Source organism: Labrus bergylta, chromosome 23, assembly GCF_963930695.1.
Source record: "Labrus bergylta chromosome 23, fLabBer1.1, whole genome shotgun sequence".
Taxonomy (NCBI): Eukaryota; Metazoa; Chordata; class Actinopteri; order Labriformes; family Labridae; genus Labrus; species Labrus bergylta.
In genome coordinates, this window is record NC_089217.1 from 6,848,203 (window position 1) to 6,868,777 (window position 20,575).

General features: G+C 40.2%; 1 protein-coding gene across 1 annotated transcript in view; it reads right to left on the bottom strand.

Annotated features, from left to right (window-relative positions):
- cacna2d1a (calcium channel, voltage-dependent, alpha 2/delta subunit 1a) overlaps nt 1-20,575 on the bottom strand; it is an 82,661-nt gene that overhangs the window by 53,391 nt on the left and 8,695 nt on the right. The window contains exons 2-3 of the mRNA XM_065951284.1: nt 14,887-14,968; nt 12,227-12,343 (exon numbers count right to left, since the gene is read on the bottom strand). Of these exons, the coding sequence (XP_065807356.1) occupies nt 12,227-12,343; nt 14,887-14,968 (199 nt within the window). The remainder of the gene's footprint in view (nt 1-12,226; nt 12,344-14,886; nt 14,969-20,575) is intronic.

The following is a 20,575-nucleotide window of genomic DNA, read 5'->3' on the forward strand; positions in this document are numbered from 1 at the left end:
AAGGGGCTGTTTGTAGCTCATCCTGCATCAATCCACTGTGTGCACAGTATAAGAATGAGTGTGTTCGTGTTTTGTTTGAAAAAATGAATCATGCCCACCGTAATCCCTCAAATCTCCGACTGATGTCACTGCGTAAGAGTCTAGCAAACAATTTAGCCACAAATGAATTGAATTCTGGGGAGCATTTCAGTCAAATTCAATGTGAAATGAACAATGAATGATTCATTGTGTTTTTATCTATGATACAAAGTAATCAAGAACAAGTGGAGACTAATACATTTCTATTGTCAGCATCAACGGCTGCATGAAAACACCTATTTGAATTGTCTAATATCAGGGTGGGAATGGAGTTACTCACAATGTGATATGATACAATACAAAAATGATACAGTCTGCTGCGGTACCTTAATGTATCATAACATACCGTACCATATTATGTAGTATAATACGACATCCGACCACCACCTCTCCTTCACACAGCATGTGAATTGCATCTATGAAAAAAGCACAACAGCGCATGTTTCTCCTGAGGAGGCTGAAAAGTCAGAATGTCAGACTGGACATCTTAACAACAGTACACCGGTCACTCATCGAGTCAGTCCTCACATTTAACATCATATCCTGGTACAACTTTCTCATCGCAATAAAAAAAACTCAGTGGTGTCCTTAAACATGCAGCTAAAATCACCTGCACCACCCAAATCCGACTGTCAGAACTTCACATGCGAGCAGCAGAAAGGAAAGCCGTCTGCATCTATTGAGGACCCTGCACATCCTCTTCACCATTCACTTCAGCTGCTCCCCTCAGGCAGGCGTGTCAGAGTACCATGAGCTAAAAAGAAAACTTACAGAAACTCTTTTATTCCCACTGCAACACGCATTTTAAAACGAGGCTAGACACTTCCACAGCGAGGTGTTTATCCTGTCAAAAGTCACTTCTTTCTTCCTCACTCAGTTATAATAAGAACAGCCCTGTGTTATTTAGACAAGTCTTCATAGATACATCAGACATATTTGAAGAGATGGAGAAAGTGAAAGTGAGGAAATCAATCAGAAATATAATTGATTAATGCAAGATTTTATTAAAAACATGGTGCTCTGTAACTCCAAGAATTACTGTGATGCTCTTCTGACACATGTTCCTGGCAGTCTGAGTAGATCATCAAGCCCTGCCAGGACGGACGACACACACACACACACACACACACACACACACACACACACACACACACACACACACCCGCAATCTCACTGATGTGCAGGGAGGCACGGGAGAGCGGAGGAAACATGAGCATCTGCTGTTGTGACTGGCAGCACTTTAGTCAGATCTATCCTGCAGGGAGACAGGAGGTAGAAAAAAAAAAAAAGGAGGCGAAAGAGGCACACTGACACACACTGGCATAAGAAAGTAAACAACTGTACAGTACAGTAAGAGCACATAAGCTAACAAGTTAACCCTATTTACAAGACAGGTAGTAGCCCTTGCCAACATGCCAACTTGGCGGGGAGAAACTTGTTAGAGACTGGCATGGGCCAAAGTATCCACTGCTGTGCTGCTCTGACAGCTCATCTCTCCTGCAGCAAACTCCTCCAGCCGAGCGCGATGTGTGCGCGCCAGCTGGCTGCAGACAACTCCCAATTACAGCTGCATCCGGATGCAATGTGGAGACACCTACACATACACAAAGTAAATGTGTGCCACCTTATTCAGAAGTTATGTCACGATATCTCCCACCTCTTATTTTGCTTTTCAGCGCCTTTAGCTCCTTTGGTAATTGTGATAAGGCTGAGGCAGTGTTTTGGCAACAGTTTAGTGAGCTGGATTTATTGTCAGCACTGGTTTTACAGCCATGATTTGTTTCAGTTTCAGTGCTCCTCACACTGAGCTGTTGTTTATATATCAAGTTGTGAAGAAAAAAAAATGGAATTTGGGACTTTTAGCGACAAAATAACAGCCAACAAAACAATGTCAACTATAATTTTACAACTTGCAAGATGACACATTTATTCTGTAGCACAGCTGCTGCTGTCTACAGAGTGAGGGAGAGAGAGAGAGAGAGAGAGAGAGAGAGAGAGAGAGAGAGAGAGAGAGAGAGAGAGAGAGAGAGGGAGAGGCAGAGAGAGAGAGAGAGAGAGAGAGGGAGAGAGCGAGAGAGAGAGAGAGAGAGAGAGAGAGAGAGAGAGAGGGAGAGAGAGAGAGAGAGAGAGTGAACAATCCCTGCTATATGCCTATACTGTATACTGTAGGTCTGAGAAGTTTCAAAACAAAACTGACAAACACAAAACTGGAGCAGCAGACACACACACACACACACACACACACACACACACACACTCACACACACACACACACACACACACAGAGTGCGACAGCTGGGCCAGACAACACACACAAACAGAACACAAACACTTACACACACATACAGTACACACACACACACACACACACACACACACACACACACACACACACACACACACACACACACACACACACACACACACACACACACACACACACACACACACACACACACACACACACACACACACACACACACGTTGAATAATGAGTCACTGGTGGCCAAAATCAGACACACCATCTCACTGCTTCAACACTTTCTGCAACAATATAGATATCAATTAGCAACAGTTGTTGGTTAGACAGACAGATGTGTTTGCATAACATCGCATCTCACGAAACAAAATATTTCCAAAAGACCTCATTCTTGCAATCCATCTAATCTATGTAAGAGACGTTTAAAGATAGCTAGTATGGCTTAACAAATCAACTGTCTCTTTTTAGCTTCCATGCACTGCACCCTCTGTCAAAAACTATGTTACGTGCAGAAAAGCAGCCATTTTGGCTCAAAGTATGGCTGTGTGATATAGGCAGCATGCAGATGAGATGTGTGTGACCTATATTTAAGTAAGCACGTCTCAATATAAATTCCCTACACTGATATTTTAAGTTTTCTAAAACCATGTAGAACCCTGCTGGGGAAAAAGTTTGGAGACAGGAGGGAAGAGGGGAGCTGAAGGATGAAGGATGAAGGAGGTGCGTCTGAAGGGAGCAACTGTTTTGATCTGCAAACCTTCCAGAAAACTGCACAGTAAACCTTTAAGGAACAACTGAGTGGTAATTAACAGTGACGTGGAAGCACTTTTGTGTGTTCAGTCATGTAGTCTGATGGCTTTTTAAACATGTTCAGAGTATTTTATCATTCTCTGCATATTCAATATATTCACATCCTATGATTGTTTATGAGCTCCCATAGTAACCTACTTTGCAGTGCTTTGCAGTCTCTCCATCACTTCATTTGCCTGTGACTGAAGGAGGTAATATTTCTAAAAGACCTCTCTCTCTCTCTCTCTCTCTCTCTCTCTCTCTCTCTCTCTCTCTCTCTCTCTCTCTCTCTCTCTCTCTCTCTCTCTCGTTATGAATCATCCCCAATTTGCAGCAGGCCGGTAACTCGGAGAGGCCTCGTGCAGTCTCGGAGGCCATCAGCATAAATTACCTGGCAATAATAACTCCCTGGCATGTGACATGCTGAACATTTATGTTGTTTATTCAGCAATTTGGAGATGGTAAATTTCATGAGGATCTCAGCAAGACATATTCTTGGAATCTACATCATTGTGCAAATGACCGGTCACATAATTGGCTTTTGAAACGGAATATTTGGAAGCATCTGCACTCGTTTTCACTTTATTGTACAGCTTCATAAAATACCGTGTGAGTGAGGCGGATAATGAGCACGAGTGTGTGTGTGTGTGTGCCTACTCTGTGATTAGGGCTTTAACAACACTGCCTAATGACTCACAGCATGTCATCCAGTGTCAGTTTAATAACGCACTTCAAGACACTTGAGATCACAGAGTCCTCTGTAATTACGCTCCACTACATAACAAAACACTTAAAGGAGCTATTTTCAAGTGCTGGCGTTCTCACTCTTAACCGTCTTTGGACCGACAATTTAATGATTTGATCGCTACTAGAGCAGGAGTTTTGAGTTTAATGCATGCATATGTGGGATTACGCTGAATGTGGGTACTTGAGTTAAGAGTCCCAGATGAAAAAGAAAAACTAAGGATTCTGCAGCATCCGTGCTCCCCTGTGACCGTAACACAAGAGACCCAAAACATTTTGTTCATTATCTTTTAGTTTGGAGTGCAAGCCTTCTTTTTCCCTGGGCAATTAAGATGCACTTCGTTCTTGTCTTTCTATGCAGACGCCAACAGCCCACTCACAATTAAGAGGATTCAGGTTGGCGGAGGAGATTTAAATGAACGCAAGAAGCCAAGGTTGGAGAGCAACTGTTGATTTTGAGTCCAATATGGCCACCAATTGTTGCTCAGACTCTGGTGGGCAGCCAGAACTTTGTTTTGGATCTTCTGCCAACGCACTTATTCAGTATCAGGCCTAAAATAACCCTCAGCGATCAATATTCAAATTGCCTGAGCTGTCTGATCTGTAGTCCTCCCGTATCTCTTACTCTTATGCTCTGCTTTTTCTCATTGGTGGTCTTCACATCGTTTATGTCCCTAGAGAGAATGTCTTTGAAACAACAGTCTACTCTCTCTTTTATTCCTTTTTCTCCTTGTATTCTCTTCCTGTCTTTGATTCTGATCACGACGCCCTCTCTCTAGATTACTTCTGTTCAGACAGTGCGTATTGGGGAGCCCTTAGGAGGTAGCCATGTTCCTTAAAGCGGCTGCTTTTGTCAACAAGGATCCCTTAAGGTGGGTGCAGAGCATCAGGAAGGGTCCTTGTAGCCATAGAGATATATATAACCTTCCCCCTAATGTTCCAATAAGAGAGTCCTGCCCTTTAGTCTTAGGCCATCATCATCACATGAAACACTCTTTGGCTTGTATTAATGTTCAAAGTAAGACTGAGAGGATTTTGCATTTATAAACGTTTTAGCGTTAGAATAAATTCAGTAGTCATTCTATATTCAAACAACTGCAGTAACATTTCTAATAGGGCTGGAAAGCACAAGGTAACTCTAATACTATACGATACTTTAATCATAAGATACATGGCCCACTATTACAATAAATCCAGATTTCAAGTCCCAGGTCATGTATATATTGCATCCCATCCATTTGATGAAACATCACAGTCTCTAAAAGGCCCTTGAATAAGTAAAAGCTGCAGGAGTCATTTATTTACTCAGTGTAATTCGGTGTCAGTTTAACCTGTTATCGTGCCTCCTCCTTTTCTGTCTTTACATCGCTGTCTGACATTATCACAACATCTTCTTTTCCTTCATGTATCTGGCCAATCGGCTTCAGTTCAAATTACCCTGATTGATGTCAAGTGCCATCGTGGAACTCATGAAGTATTGAGTCGAATTGCCAGGGAAATCTGTTTAGAGCACCGCATACATCCCCAGAATTGATACCCACTGTTGCCTTGGTAACAGCAAGTGATGTTGAGCAGCTAATTGATTAAACACGTGTGTAACAGACAAACAACAGATGTTTCTGTTTGGAGGGTACCTCCCGAACTCACACTACAACTAACCAAAGAGGTCAGTTATACTTATAATTGCATCCACAATTTTGATTTTCTGCTGCACAGAGTGGGAGTAATTCTCCACTCGAGTACAGCTCCAAGCATCGCTGTAGAAAAAAATAGCTCCTGTTTGAGCTGTTTTGTAGAAGCGTTTTTGACAAACTGTCAGCCTCCTCTATGGTTTGAAAGTTGAACAACATTAAAGTTAGCTTTTAAAAATAAAAATAATACATATATATTTAAATATGTTTAAACACTCAAATGCATGGCAGCAGCACAAAAACTTTAACTGGCATTCAATGAATGCAGAATTGTTTCAAAATGAGTCAGTAATCGTATCAGAAATGTTATTTCCTTGGGTGCCGATGGCGTTGCGGATATGCGCCCCATGTTCAGAGGCTCCAAGCAGGCAGCCTGGGTTTGAGAACGACCAGCGATTACTTTCCTGCTTGTGCTTCCTCACTCTCTCACTCCCTGGTTTCTTTCTATTTCCACTGTCCTTTCCAAAAAAACGGCATAAAAAGAAATGAAAGACACGTAATTTTTCCTATCCTGTTCAAAGAGTTGCCTGACACTGACACCTGTTTGTACTAAAAACAAGTACAATCACTTAAGTTGATTGGCAACGATCCTTCAACAGGTTACGTGAGCTTTCCTAATTTAAATATTTCAAAACAACTTGGCTTGGTGAATTCTCACTTGCAGACATTTGCGGCTTACTGCTGTGTAACCTCCACATAATACGTCTCCTTTTATGAGTCATGAACCCATCTTGAGACCTCTGCTGGCGTCACTGTGGAAGACAAATGACCTATTCCACACAGGGACGTTAACCACAGACCCCATCAAAGAGTATTGGTTAAGAGGAAAGATTTAATAATTGATGAGAACAGAGTCAGAGGAGTCACAAGAGGCCTGGATATCAGAGAGGCCATCTAGTGTACTGTCAAGGCAGGTTAAAAAAAGAAGATCGGGTGAATGGAACGAGCACATAGAGCAAAGGTGTCTGAGTGTGTATGTGTGTGTAAGTGTGAGTTTGACTGTAGGTCAGTTACACTGTCACTCAAACGTACTGTAAACTCAAGATGGATGTAGTAATGGATGCCGGTGAAGCGTAGTACAGTGGAAGAGGATCTGAGTCATCAACACACACAGACAGAAACTGACAAACAGGAGGGAAGCATGCAGGGCAGCTGTTGGCAGCTGGGTCCTTCTGTTGTACGATGAAACCATATTTTAACATGCTCAGTGGGACATGTGGAATTGCTGGAAGCCACCACGTTCTCACTTCCAACATATCAGACATGGCAGCCTTACCTATGGCCCTAAGCTTCAAAATATGAAGATTTACTGGAGTTACAACTGTATCGTCAATGGGATCACTTTGTCCCCGCATTACGGCTCTACAACATTCAAATTGAAAAGGCGAAAAGTCACAGGAGCGTAAATATCACGGCTTGAAGCGGCAGTCTGAATTGGCTCTAATGACTTACTCATCACCACCGATAGCCATCTGCTGTATTTGACATCTTGGATATAAAAACAGACTCTGGCAGAGCAGCTGTAGAATATAACACAGGGATGTATGTGGGAGCTCTCAATCAAAAAAGCAGGAACATTTCTAGACAACTCATAACGTAGTCATCCTTTCTCACAGTAAAATATAATCAGTACATCCTCTTTTACACCTGGTATTACCATGAGATTAATATTTCTAGATGTGCTTTGGATATATAAGCCATAATATCCCTTGTACATGATATAAAGCAGATTTCTGGTTTACATGTATGGTGGGTGGTAAGATTTGCAAACAGCTATTATTAGACGCTGGTTTGTGTTTTTAAATTTGCCAAAGCTTTGTGGGTAGAATGGAATAAAGTGAATAGGATGGCCTAAAGAAGAAGAAGTTTGAAATGGGGATGACAGAAAAAAACAGAGGGACCATCACATTTTAAAATGTAATGTTTCCTTACTTTCAGAATGGATTTATCAGCTATATTCAAACCATGCCACACACACAAACACAAACACACACACACACATAGACACATCGATTCAAATGGAAAGAAATATGAGGGGACAGAGGGGGAGGAAAGAGGAATAGGGGGCAAGGCAAAAATGGGAAAATGGTAATGAAGAGTGACAGAGAATCAGGGTGAAGTTATGGGAGAGGAAGTTATGAGGGGAGCTGTGAGCAATGAGAATGGAAGGATGGGGTTGGAGGAAAGAGAAGTACACAGGAGAAATAAAACACAATATGTGACAAGAATGGGGAAGCAAAGAGAGAAGGGATTTTAGGGATGTGGCTGAAGCTAGAAGAAAAAGGTGGGCGTTAGCAACTGTAATCTCCAGTAGTGTATCAACAGGGAACCGAAGTTTCAACAGCAGTTTCTGAGGATGCTCAAACCCCCCCACACACACACACACTGATTGATACATCCCTCTGAAAACACTACAACAATCAGATACGCAGATAAGACTTTCAGGGTTTATGTCTGAGGTAAAAAGTTTTTCAGTTGTCTGCACTCTGCTGTTGTTTCTTTCTTTCTATTTAAAATCTCAGAAGACAAGAATCTCGTTTTTTTTCCATTGATCAATTTTTTCACCACCTCTAATTTACAGTGCAGTTGTTGTTGTTGGGTTCTTGGACAGTTGCTTCAGGTCCATGAGTACATATGATAATGCTGTATATTCAATATTTCTTTTATTAAACGCTGATGTCCCGTTAGTAGCAGTAAAGTCAGAGTGAGTGAGAGTGCATCGAAAATAGTAGATTCCTAAACATAGAAATTCAAATTCATGAGTCTCAACAAAAGAAATCAGTAGTGACAAAGCTATTTCTAAGTTTTTTCTATTTCTCTGCCTAATATGAGATGATTTGGGTTTCTTTTCCAGGGCTATGGAATAGATGCAGGTATGTTCTTTCTATAGTTACAGTCACCACAAATGTTGCATTGAATAGACAGACAGAGTAAGACCTACTGCAAGTATAATAATAGACACAATATGTCTGTTCTGTGATGAAAAACTTGTCTCCCTCCAAGTAGCCACAGCTGCCAACTTTTCCAAGATTACTTGTCAAGGGAACACGGCCGTCAAACGCTGCGGTGGAATCAAAGCGACAGGGTGGGCAGATGTCAGATTGATGGACAGCAAAACCAAGAGGGACCCTGATTAAGTTGATGACATCAGCCATCATTCTAATGGGATTGTGTTCTTTGACAATTAAAGCCAACCACACTCAAGCACAAAAACAAATAAACACTTGCAAAGCAATCGCCAGGGGAGACAAGTTGCTCCAGTGTGTAGAGAGATGCCACCAGTCCAAGAGGCAATGTCTATCCGGCTTATTTCATGCACAACAACGACTGAACCGTAAATCTTCTGGGGCTGGAAATACAGAGGATTTCAGGGGGTTTAAAGGGCGAGGTCAAGATGTCCTTCAATATACATTTGAATTAAACCAATTACAATTTGACTTTGGGCGGGAGACTTTCGTGTCTCTTTTGATGGACGGTTAATGTGACACCATGACGAGTGCAGGAACAGGGAATGATACTGTTATGTAACACTGCAATATAACAGAACTAGGGACGTTCAGAACGACGGATTCAACGACTGATGTGAATTCAGATTAGTCGACGAGTATAAGGCAAGGCAAGACAAGTTTATTTATATAGCACATTTCAACAACAAGGAGTATAAAGCTAAGCGATGCTCAGAAAACACGTTGTATTTAACATCGCTAAACACCATCCAAAACCGTATTGTGAGTAGCTTTTGGATTGCTATAAAAAAAGGCTATTTAAAAATGACGATATTTAAAATGCTTGGCAACATGCATTACACTGTCAGACAATGTCCAAATGGTAAGCAGAGCACAGCTAGCACTTGCAGCCTTCTATCCTCCCTTTTGAAGGTTAATGTTCACACGCCTGTGCTGGATGTGGGTACACATTGCTCTTGTTGAGTGGTGATATGCCAATTTAACCTGACTAAATATGAGATGTCATCAGTAACAATGTGCTGTTCCACATCCAGGCACTAGAGGGGGAACGCAGGCCCATTAAGTGTAGCTACAGCCCCAGCTAGTGGCAGGCGGCTGCATTACAGCTTAGACACAACATTCATTAGGCAATGTAGACCTACATTGAGAGAAATATGAATAATTCATTTACCAGACTATTCTGGTGTTGTCTAGCGAGGCTGACAAAGTTGAATTGTTCAGTTGTCTAAACATGCACTTCCCCAAACAGCACCCTTTGAAAAGTTATATTTTGACTTGTCAAAGTATGAAGAGCACAGCAAAATCCTGTTTCTATGGTCTCCATGACAAATCGGCTTCACTGCTATACAAATGCTTATTCCGACAGGATTTTATGAAACCTATCACAGAGAAAGTTGTTCATAATTGAACATTATCTAGAGGTGTATTCTTTTCATAACAAACGCATTCAGAAATGCAGTGTGAACAAGAAGAGCATGTGCTTGTTGAAATGTGTGCCAAAAAGCCAAGGTCCTAATGGATGAGAGATCTGTAATAGGCTTCTTCTCGTTTGTACGCTGTCTCATGGGAGGTGTGGCTTAGTGCACTTATGAACTTCCTTCCTCTTTCCCTCTGCACAGCATCATTACTCTCTAATATAAACATTATATCATTCAAGCGTTCTTTCTCCATCAGACAGAATGATATAACCTCTCACTCACTCAATCGTTCTGTTACATGATCACTCTGTGTAATCGGCCATTTCAGATGAACACAAAAAAGCAAGATATGATGATAATAGTAAACAAAGAAAAGGTATCTTGAATGGATTAATTACTGCATATATTTACAAAGAGCATGAAAATATTACATGTGTGGGCCAGGTCAAGAATACAAATGCCGCATTCATCCTTTCCCCACTTTCATTTCAATTTATGTCTTGCCTAAGTGGACACTGCCACCATTTATGGTCCCTTACATAAATGGATTGTCATAAAGCTGGCTCGACTCCACCTCATTATACAGAAAGCCATTTACAGTCGCTAACACGCAACCACAGGTCGCCTTCTTCTCAATGCTAATGCAGTGACGGGAAAGAATGGTTTTGGAGAAGAATAAAAGCATCAGCTTGGGGTGTTGAGCTAAGAAAACTGTATATACAACACCCTCTGACTACCTTGTTGTTTCCACACTTTCAGCAACAAGCGAAACAACTGTCACTCACCGGCACAGGTGAAAAAACACAGCAGATGGTGTTGATCAAATGGAAGAACATAGTCTGTAGTTTCACATCTTTATTCTGCAGTCGTGTTTCTCTACCAAGGTGTTATATAACAACATCTAAAACGAATCATCCCTCATCTCCTGGCAGTTATTGGGTAGTAAGAAAAACAAAAGGCTTGGATGGAATGACGGGGTAATCAATGAGAACATACTGTAACTAAGGCAACAGGCTTGTCAGCCTTTAATTGGATATTTGGAGCTCTCTGGGATTGATTGATGGAGACTGGGAGCGCTTGATCCTAATTCAATTGGCCAGGTCCTGTTGTGTTTCCAATAAGGAGCAGTGAAAGGTTGTAAAGATCAACCAATGTTGTTGTCAATCGTAATAAGAGTCCAAAGCATCATTGGCAGGCATTTGAATGCTTTACAATGTAGGCCCCTAACATCAGCATGCTAACATGCTTACAATAGCAATGCTGACCCTCCAATGTACGGTAAATAAGGTAATGTATAAAAAACAGACACATTTTGACCTGATGATGGCGTGAGGAGAAGCAGATATGATTGTTTTCACCAAATTTCCTTGTCAGCCATCACCACTGTTATTGGGAGCATTTTACTTGAAACTAAAAATGAATATTCTAACGTAGTTCCTTTCCAATCTTCGTCGCATTTGTTGAGATATTTCAGTTTGGACCGAAGTGGTAGGCCAATATAATCGCAACGGTTATCGCTAGGGCTCTGCAGCTAGCATGGCTACATAATGTTGTGTGATGCATGGAAATTTTATCCTATGTGTTCTGTGTGGTTTACACAAACAGAGGAACCAACTCTGACACAACCTCACAGCTCTTCCAAGGTCTTTCAATTGTCTAGTCAGCCATTCAACAAGAAGGAGTTCAGCTACATGTGATTAACCCTGTCAGGAGCACTCTGCTACAAACTGAAAGCATTCAGTTTGTGTCGGCTTCAAAGCATTATCCTACTGTTTGGTTGGGATAAATAACCCATGACAACAGCCATTACGGATTAGTTATGAGGGCAGGCTTGGTTCTAGTGGTAACAAGAGGAAGGATTCCTAAAAGTTAAAACTGAACAAATCAAAACAGCAGGGTGATTCAACACATACATACACAATGTAAATTTGTGAATTATTTGGCATGTATCAACCCAGACTAGTAAATTTGAATTAAGTAATCTAGCTGGAGGATGTCTGCTTATGTTGGATCAGTGGATTGCCTGAAGCGGTGGCTGTGCTCCAGTGATGTGAAATGAGGAGAAGCAGACTGTTTCTGTGTGGGCACTTGGCATTGTGATTGGAGAGACTCTGGACCTGATCTCGCAAACACACAAAAATCTGCATTTTATGTTCCTATCTAAAAAAACAAACAGCTTTCACTGGTGAAGATGATAACAAAGAGGAAGCAGAAAATGAGTCATTCTGTAACTCTAGGAAGCAGAGTCACCACGGGTGTACTTTGTTAGATCAAACTCACCGTTAGAGCTCGGGAGCGGTTAGCCAGCAGTTTCTCTATATTCCCAGCAGCAGTTGCCACCAGTTCCCTCGCATTGTTGGATCCCACGGTGAATTCAGGTCTGTGGTCCTGATATATCTGGAGAAAAAGAAAGGAGATGGTCTTATTCAGAAGCAGGCATTTAGACTCTTAAGGTCTCCAGTGATGTGGCAACATGCCTGATGCTCACAGATTTACATTCCCAAAAAGAACGATTTCAGCTTTTCTTGCATTTCGCCTTTCATAAAAAAAGAAATGCATCTTAAAATACTTAACCACTTAAAACTAAATAAATAATACCTATTGTATAAATAAGGTCAGGATAAAGTTTCATAATAATGAGTTCACATTGATAATCAGAAAAAAGTAAAACCAAATTGGCAAGAAAAAATAAAGTTTCAAATGTAGACAACATTAAGATTTAATTGAATTATGTGTCATAAGATACAAACATGTTATATAGATGTGATCAGTTTTCAACTGGATCCACCTTATAGATTTCCCATTCTCCGATATTTTCTTCCGAAAGACTTACTGTATCTGACATCTGTGTGAGTGACCGTCTTGCATTATTCATCGAAACCTCGCTGACTAAAGCCCGGTGATTTATCAAAGGAAACTACATGTCAACTGATTAAATTGCAGTGTCAGCTTATGTAACAGGACCATTTACTGTGCTAAAGAATATGCTCAAGCAAAAGAAGTAAGAAACACAAATGCCAAACAGCCAATTATTTAGCAGCCTGGAGGGATTTCACTGTCCGACATTCAAAGCAAAGAACGGAGGTGCGTGCATGTGTTTGTCTTCGACCTGAGGGCATCCAGGATCCAGTGGATTATGCTTTGCTGCAAAAGTAAGGAGTTCAAGATTTGGAATATGTTGTTGAAAATGCTCTAGGATGATTTTCTTGGAAATTCCATATTAAATGTGTTTATTGGACCTGAAAATACACAAAATGCTTCGAATGTTAGGTTCCTTTATTGTAAACTCATTATCAATCAATGTTGAAAAAGACTTAATCGTGTACATGAATGTCTTCAAATTGTATCTGCCATCATTGATGTTAAACAGTTCTTTTTGCATCAGTATTGATAACATTAAAACAAGGGCAACCCCAAAAACCGACTGATTCACAGTAAGTACAGTAAGTTTTATTCAGTAAGTAGTAATGCATTTACATTCTTGTGGAAAGTCGAGTCTTCACATCAAACAACAACATGTTTTGTAATTATACCAACAACGCCTCAAAGCCGACTGATTTTATTCTCCAAGGTAAGAAAGATCATGAGTGCAGGATGCATTAAGTCAATCAATGTGGATCTAAAAAGCTTCTCGTGCTTTGTCAGATGTAACTTTGTGTGTGGGTGTGCTATCACAGTATAACCGTGACGCTGATCTTATCTGAGCATATACACTGGAAAGGCAGAAAGGAATAATGCGGCGTTATGGCTAATGAGAAGATGCTACAGAGCGGTGATTTATTTTGACAGTAAAGGTTGTTCAAAGAGGGTTGATGATGATGATGATGAGGATGATGATGATGATGATGATGATGACGATGATGATGATGACGATGAAGATGATGGAGGAAGTAGGTGACAAATGGCACAATGAAAATAGTAAAAGTCAGTTTGGGTTTAATTGTAGTTACAGTAACAAACCGAAGACATTTCAGTTTAATTATTTTTAATGCAGTGGTTCTGTCCCATAAATTAGTCTTGACAATATTGATATTAATTTGCGTGGTACAAAATGAAAAAAAATATTATTTGGACATGTAAGAATAAATAAGCCACACTTAGTTCCAACTATGTTTATATGAACATTTCTTTCTTTATATCACTCTCTGATTCTACTTAGGCTACTTACTTTCCACTGTCATTTTAACTATATGTTTAACAATTTGGTCATGAATAAGATGGCTAACATTAGCTTCATTCACTTCCTGTTAGAATGGTTACAAAGCCCAGCTTGCTAGCCTGATCTTTCTGTGTGAAATATTTATTCTTAACAACAGGCTTTTTAAAAAAAAGTTAGTATTAGTGAGATCTGTGAACGCTAGGCTAGCAAGGAGTTAGTTACTAGTTCACTCTAGATAAAGCCGACAGTTGTCTATTCAAAAGGGTTATCTTATAGGCGATCTATGTAGCTAGTTAACGAGCTAACAAGCTAGGTAGTAGCACAGAATTTATCGAGGCTCTGTTAGAACAATAAGCAGCACAGTAAGCTCTATCATCGTTCTGATACTTGAATGTAAAAGACACAAATGCCACTTCCATGGTCGAGAGGTTAAGTTCAGTGACTTGAATTATCAGAGGTGACAGCCAGGGCATACACCCGTCACTCAAATCTGCAGTGCCCTTAATCATGCTAAACTTTCAACCAAAATATAATTATATCTGGTGAGTTATATAAACATTCAAATGTCAATCAACCGTTGTGATGGAAAACAGAGATGACAAGGCCTGAAGCTTGGACATTTTTTTACACATATTTTTTTGATTTTTGTTCTAAAATAAAAAAAAATCTTCTGTAGCATTATGTCTGTGTGGTTACTAACTTTAGCCCACTTGGTCAAAAATGTATTTTTAAACTAGAGCAACAATTGCGTTGTACATGCTTTACAGAAAGTAACGCTTACCTGTACTAAGTCCTCCATTCCACTGGCTGTGTCTGTTAATGTGATCATCTCTTTTTGCATCTGGTCCACCCATTCCTTTATCCTAGGAAAACACAAAATAATCAATCAGTTACCTCACCCATCTTCATTTTCTACTGATCAGACTAATTCAATTTGTTGCGCCGATTTGATCTTTTGGTACGATTTTAGCCCTGGAGATCATATGACCTAAACTGAGCTTTACTGATCACAATATTTGAAAACAGAGATTGCTGAACAGATAACAGAGAGAAGGCATGGAATAAGAAATATTTAACCAAGTGAATACATTTCTCTGCTCAATATGAGCTGTGCATTGAAGCGAGAGCTATTCATAGATCGTCAGCATGAGTGTCACTTGCTCAGGGGTCAGATGTTGGTTAATGTATTCTACTGATGAGAAAGAGGACAGAAAGGGAAAGAGAAGGCCACAGAATATAAAGAAAAAAGAAAAACATTTGATTTCAGAGTTTGAACTTTTACTTCACTTGCATGTGCTTAATTATGATTCTAATATCTATCAAATGCCTTTTCCTAAGTAGATATATATTGCATTGTTGTTGCATTTCAAAAGTTTTTCACGAGTAGCTTCGAACCAGTATGACCCCTGTGTGTCTGTAATGTATCCATAAACATATCCAAACAGTAATTACCAGAACGTCAAAACTGTTATAAATAAACTTTAAGCCCTGTAACTTAGCCATAAGGAATTTAAGGACACCAGTTCCTTATATGGAACCGTCTGACAGTTCAGGTTATGTGTGTATGAGTGTGTGGGTATATGGGAGACCCCAGCCACCATACCCCCCTCTCTCTCAAAACACCAATGAATCTCTTCACTTGGCATGTATGGCCTGACATGGCTTCAAACCCCAACATGCACAAAATGAGTTTCTGTCCAGAATGTACCAACATCTACTGTGATTAGCATGTAATCAACTTGTTTTTATTGACCAGATATACATATCCTTTTTTCTCTCTCACATTGTTGAAACAACATTATATGTGTTTTTTTCTTTAGCCTAAACTTGAATTAAAAGGATTATATTTGTACAGTAAATATCAAACTACAGCCTGGAGCCTCTTTACTTAATATAGCACAAACAAAATGGCAGAAAAAGCTAGCTGCCTTGGTTTCTTACGTTAACCAAATACCCATACTGTACCAGCAGTTGAAAAAACTCACTGATTAGCACATTGTCTTTTAAATGCAGAGCACAAACCAAAGGGTAAAGATATCTGAATGTGGTGCTATTCAACGCTTTTGTGCATTATTTGTCCCACCTGAAGACTTGGACTTTTTTTATGCTAGTTATAGGCCAAGCTAACAGGCTGTTATTAGTAGCCTAGCTTCAACGCAGCCCACTGACAGAAGAGTGGTATAAACTTCTCATCTCACTCTCGGCAAGTTAAGTCAAAAAAGCTTATTTCAAACAATGTCAAACTTTTTAACTGATCAAAATCATCAATCAATCATAGATCAGCCAATCATGTCTTTCAGGAAAAAAGGCCTCCTCCCTCGGTGATGCTTTACCTACCACCGAAAACGCTCCACACTGTAACTACACATACAAACTCTCCCCCAGCTCCTTTACCAAAGCCAATAAAAAATACATGACAGAATCCATAAAGAAAATTACTCCACAGTGTGAATTAACCCCTTCACCTCCCACAATGCCGAGGGGCCTTTGACATATGAACCTTGCCTGTGTTATCTTATTTAAAAAATACAGTGTAATGTGAGCTGGGCTGGCTCACGCTGGAGATGTTAAGAATAGCAGCCACTTGGTATATTTAGCCTTCTTAGAGACAGCTGAGGGCAGATATAGGATGGCCCTGCTGTCAGCACATTGCTCTTTCTACCACTCATACTATCATTTTCACATGAAATAATCTCAAATAAATGGCTTCAAAGTGGATTTATGCCTCTGGGTCAGAGTTGTAATGTATGCTGACGACTGTATGATACATGGAGCCAACTCCAGGGTCAAGATAAGGTCCACCAACCATAGCAACAGGTGTGTATTAGATCTCTAATGCACGTGACTTTTTCATATAACCCCAGTTGGCTTTAAGCAGAACGGTGGGCCAGTACAACAGGTGTCCAGCGTGAAAACTGTTAGTGTGTGTGTGTGTGTGTGTGTGTGTGTGTGTGTGTGTTTGTACTGTACAGTTATGATCCTCTTAAGAAGGAAAACCTCCAACAGAAAATCATATTTACAGGAAAAAAGTCACAATATGAGATAGAATGTGAAGATTATGAGATGGAAAGTCATAATAATGACATCATTAACTAATCTGTTTAATTAAAGATAAAAGAATATATATATGAGATATGAGAAAAGTCACGATTTAGAAATTTAAGTAACAAATTGTAAGATTCAAATGTCAAAATTTTGAGAGTCAAACTTACTGGGCAAAGGAGTCAGCATTGTGAGGTAAAAAGTCTTAATAATGAGGAAGTAAAAAATGATGAGATAAAAGTCAACTTGAGATTTAAAAAGGTGACTGACAGAGGACAAATCACATCGACTGTGAGGTATTCAGAGTTGCAAAATACCCATGCGTAGTTGCTGCTGCTAGTATTGCATTTCTAGATAGAGACAGCTCTGGTCATGAACTCGCTACTCCTGTGTTTGCAGACTTCTCTAATGAGGAGAGGACAGCTCCAGTCAAACACGATTCAGGGAAAGTCCCAAACTATTCTTGTCGGGGTCAAAAGGACTTTGTTCCCTCACTTGTCTGCAGCTTCAAAAAACAGTTTTATTACATTGTTTGACTTATTTTGTGCACAGGTTTTACGATCTCTCTGATCTTGGTTTAATAACATCTCTTGGGGGGGGGAGTTAGGCTGTGTTCTGATTGGCCAATTCCCCAAATAATCCTCACCATCCTAGACATGTATTCCCTACATGACACCAGGAAGTGTTGCTTCCTCACAAGGGATTAAAGAGTTTGCTGTTTGAGTCTTGAAGGCCAGAAGACAACAAATGAACAGTTCCTTAATTAAAAGACAAAAAAAGGAACGATGGAAACTTGGAGCAGGACATGGAAAAAAAGATGATAGCATCATTATGTCATTCCACGCTTAGCTCCTACCCCCCCCTCTCTCACCCTCTCCTCAGGGGAATCGAGGAGGGAGGTTTTGGAGATGAAGGAATCCTTCAAAATGGCTGGTGAGCCATGCAGAGCCACTCGGCTACACAACAGTTACACTGCGGGGCCGTCAATGAGAGAATGTGAAACTCAGCCAAGTGTGAGACCTGCCGGCACTACAAGCCTTTTTATTTAAACTTGTGTCTGTGAGTCATTAATATCACACACTTATAAAGCAGACTGTTTTTTTCTGACAGGCAAATTGTAAAAGCCCCCCATTTGTATAGCTTAACTGTATCGTTCTATCCAGTTGTTTATTCCCTCTTTTATTCTCGTCTAAAGGCGCATGTCCTCTGATATGAATGACAATCTGTAAGAATTAAGTTTAGACCAGCCTGGAGACTGTTGGAGCTTTGTCATCCTGTTATTTCAAGACTGGCTCAAACATTAGAGAAGAAAGTGACACACCTTTTTGGCTTTATGTTACTGTTTAAGTATTGATCTCTGGTTCTTACATCATCATCATTTATAACTTCTGCTACAAAAAAAATCTATTAACAAAAAATATCTTCCAAGTGGCACACCTGGTCAACCATCAAAGTCACATTATTTAGTCTTTATTCATTGGAGTGCTTGATGTCCCTTGTCTATCTTTTGATAAATATTCCATTTGGTTATGAATAAATGTTCCTTAAGTATTGCACTTTGTTGGCACAAGATGTATTGATTCATTGTTTTTAGGGCGCAGGATAGCCTTGGTTATATCACGCATGTAAGGGAATTTTGACCCAAGGGGCAGGGGCTGTGTTGACTCCGACCTTTGCCACATGTCACCCCCCTCCCCACCTCACCCAAGGTTCCTACTCGTTCAACTGTACTCTATAAGAAAGGCATAAAAAGCCAATAAAAAAGATTAACTGCTTCCCGACTCTCAATCGCTCTTTCTGCCTTCAGTTGTTAGATGGGGAAGGAAGTTCTTGACCATAAATCTTGTTTTAATTAAATGAACATTTCATTAGCCACAGTCATCAAATGGATACAAACAGGGACCTTGAATAAAACTCTGGGCCCATGAAAAGGCATTTTCCATGGGTGCCTCCTCAAATCCCCTATTCATTCTTGCATCTCTCGGGGACTTTCTTATAAGACAACCCTAGGCACACACGGAGTCAGATTTACAGGAACACAACTGGCCTTCAAAACAGGAAGCAATAATCTAATAAAACAAGTCTTTTTCTGTCTTGAGCTAAATATAGACTCAATTCCCTCAACATCTTCTACCTAAGCTGGCCTGGTTTTAAACTAGGGGGTTTCATCCACAGCTTTAAAATGCGTATTCGATGTTTGTTCAGATATTGAAATCCGACTAAGCATGCATGCAGCACCAAATATCAAAAGTAAGCTGACCGTAGAGAGTTGAAAGACACTTGCCTGGAGTTTACAGTAGGAGACTGTCTAAGATGAAGGCTTAAATGCTAAAAAGATAACATTAAAATGTCATCAAATTCTCTCAATCTTCCGTTATAAGCACAAATGTGCCAGATAGCTAAATGGCGTGAAGAGGAGGTGCTACCAAACTAAATCTGCTTAAAAAAGCAGCCACACTAGACAGAATGTGCTATGTCAGAGGGCAAGTGAGGCTTTCTCACGGCTAAATTAGTTCCTCAACCAACAAGCAAGTGTCTTAATTTGTGCATTACCCATGTGTGGCTGACTATGGGCTGGAAAATACCCCACAGCCATTAACCGCCATCACTGTAATGACTGGAACAGAACAGCTTCTGTTAGAACAGCTGTCATGTGTATGTGTGTTTGGCTACTTTTTCTACGTGTCTATGTCTGTATGTAACCAGAGCAGCAGGTCTTTCAAAGGGCAGTAGGGGGTAGCTGGGGTCAGAGGTCACAAGGACAGGTGCAGCGCATTGCAGAAGCTTTTAATGTAATGAAGTGGGTGTGACCCATTTGTGCAAGTGTGTTATACAACACACCAATTAAGATAGATGGACCAAAGCAAGACAAAGCACTGGGAAACCAAACATGACTCGACAGTTCTGCTAGGCATCCATTTATTAGGTTTCAAGGCCTACAACTTATTGTTTTGATATCTACCCAGCAACCAAAAACAGACATCAGATGTTAACATCTAGCTCTTATCTAACATATTTAGCAGGAGGCCTGAGCACAGACAATGGTCACTGGCCATCCTAGAATACAGAGATGACTCAGCACATCCTTTTATTTTAACCTCCTTTAACACTATTTGCTCTTTACCACTAACAACGTACCTGCACAGCAACATATGTCTAACAAACAAAGTTAGAACTATAGCTCATTCACCTTTAATAGAATTTAGAAGCAGAGGTGAACACAGAAATATGGTCACCATTCTTGAAAAAGGAATACGACTCCGCTGTTCTGCTTTTCATTTGAGCATTTTTTAGCCCAATGGTTTAACTTACAACTTACAATATCTAGCAACATACAGCTGACAGACAAGGTTGTGGACTAGCTTGTGAACCTAGCCAAGAATGAATCAGTAGTGTTGTTAATATCTATCCAACTGTTGGCCTGTTCA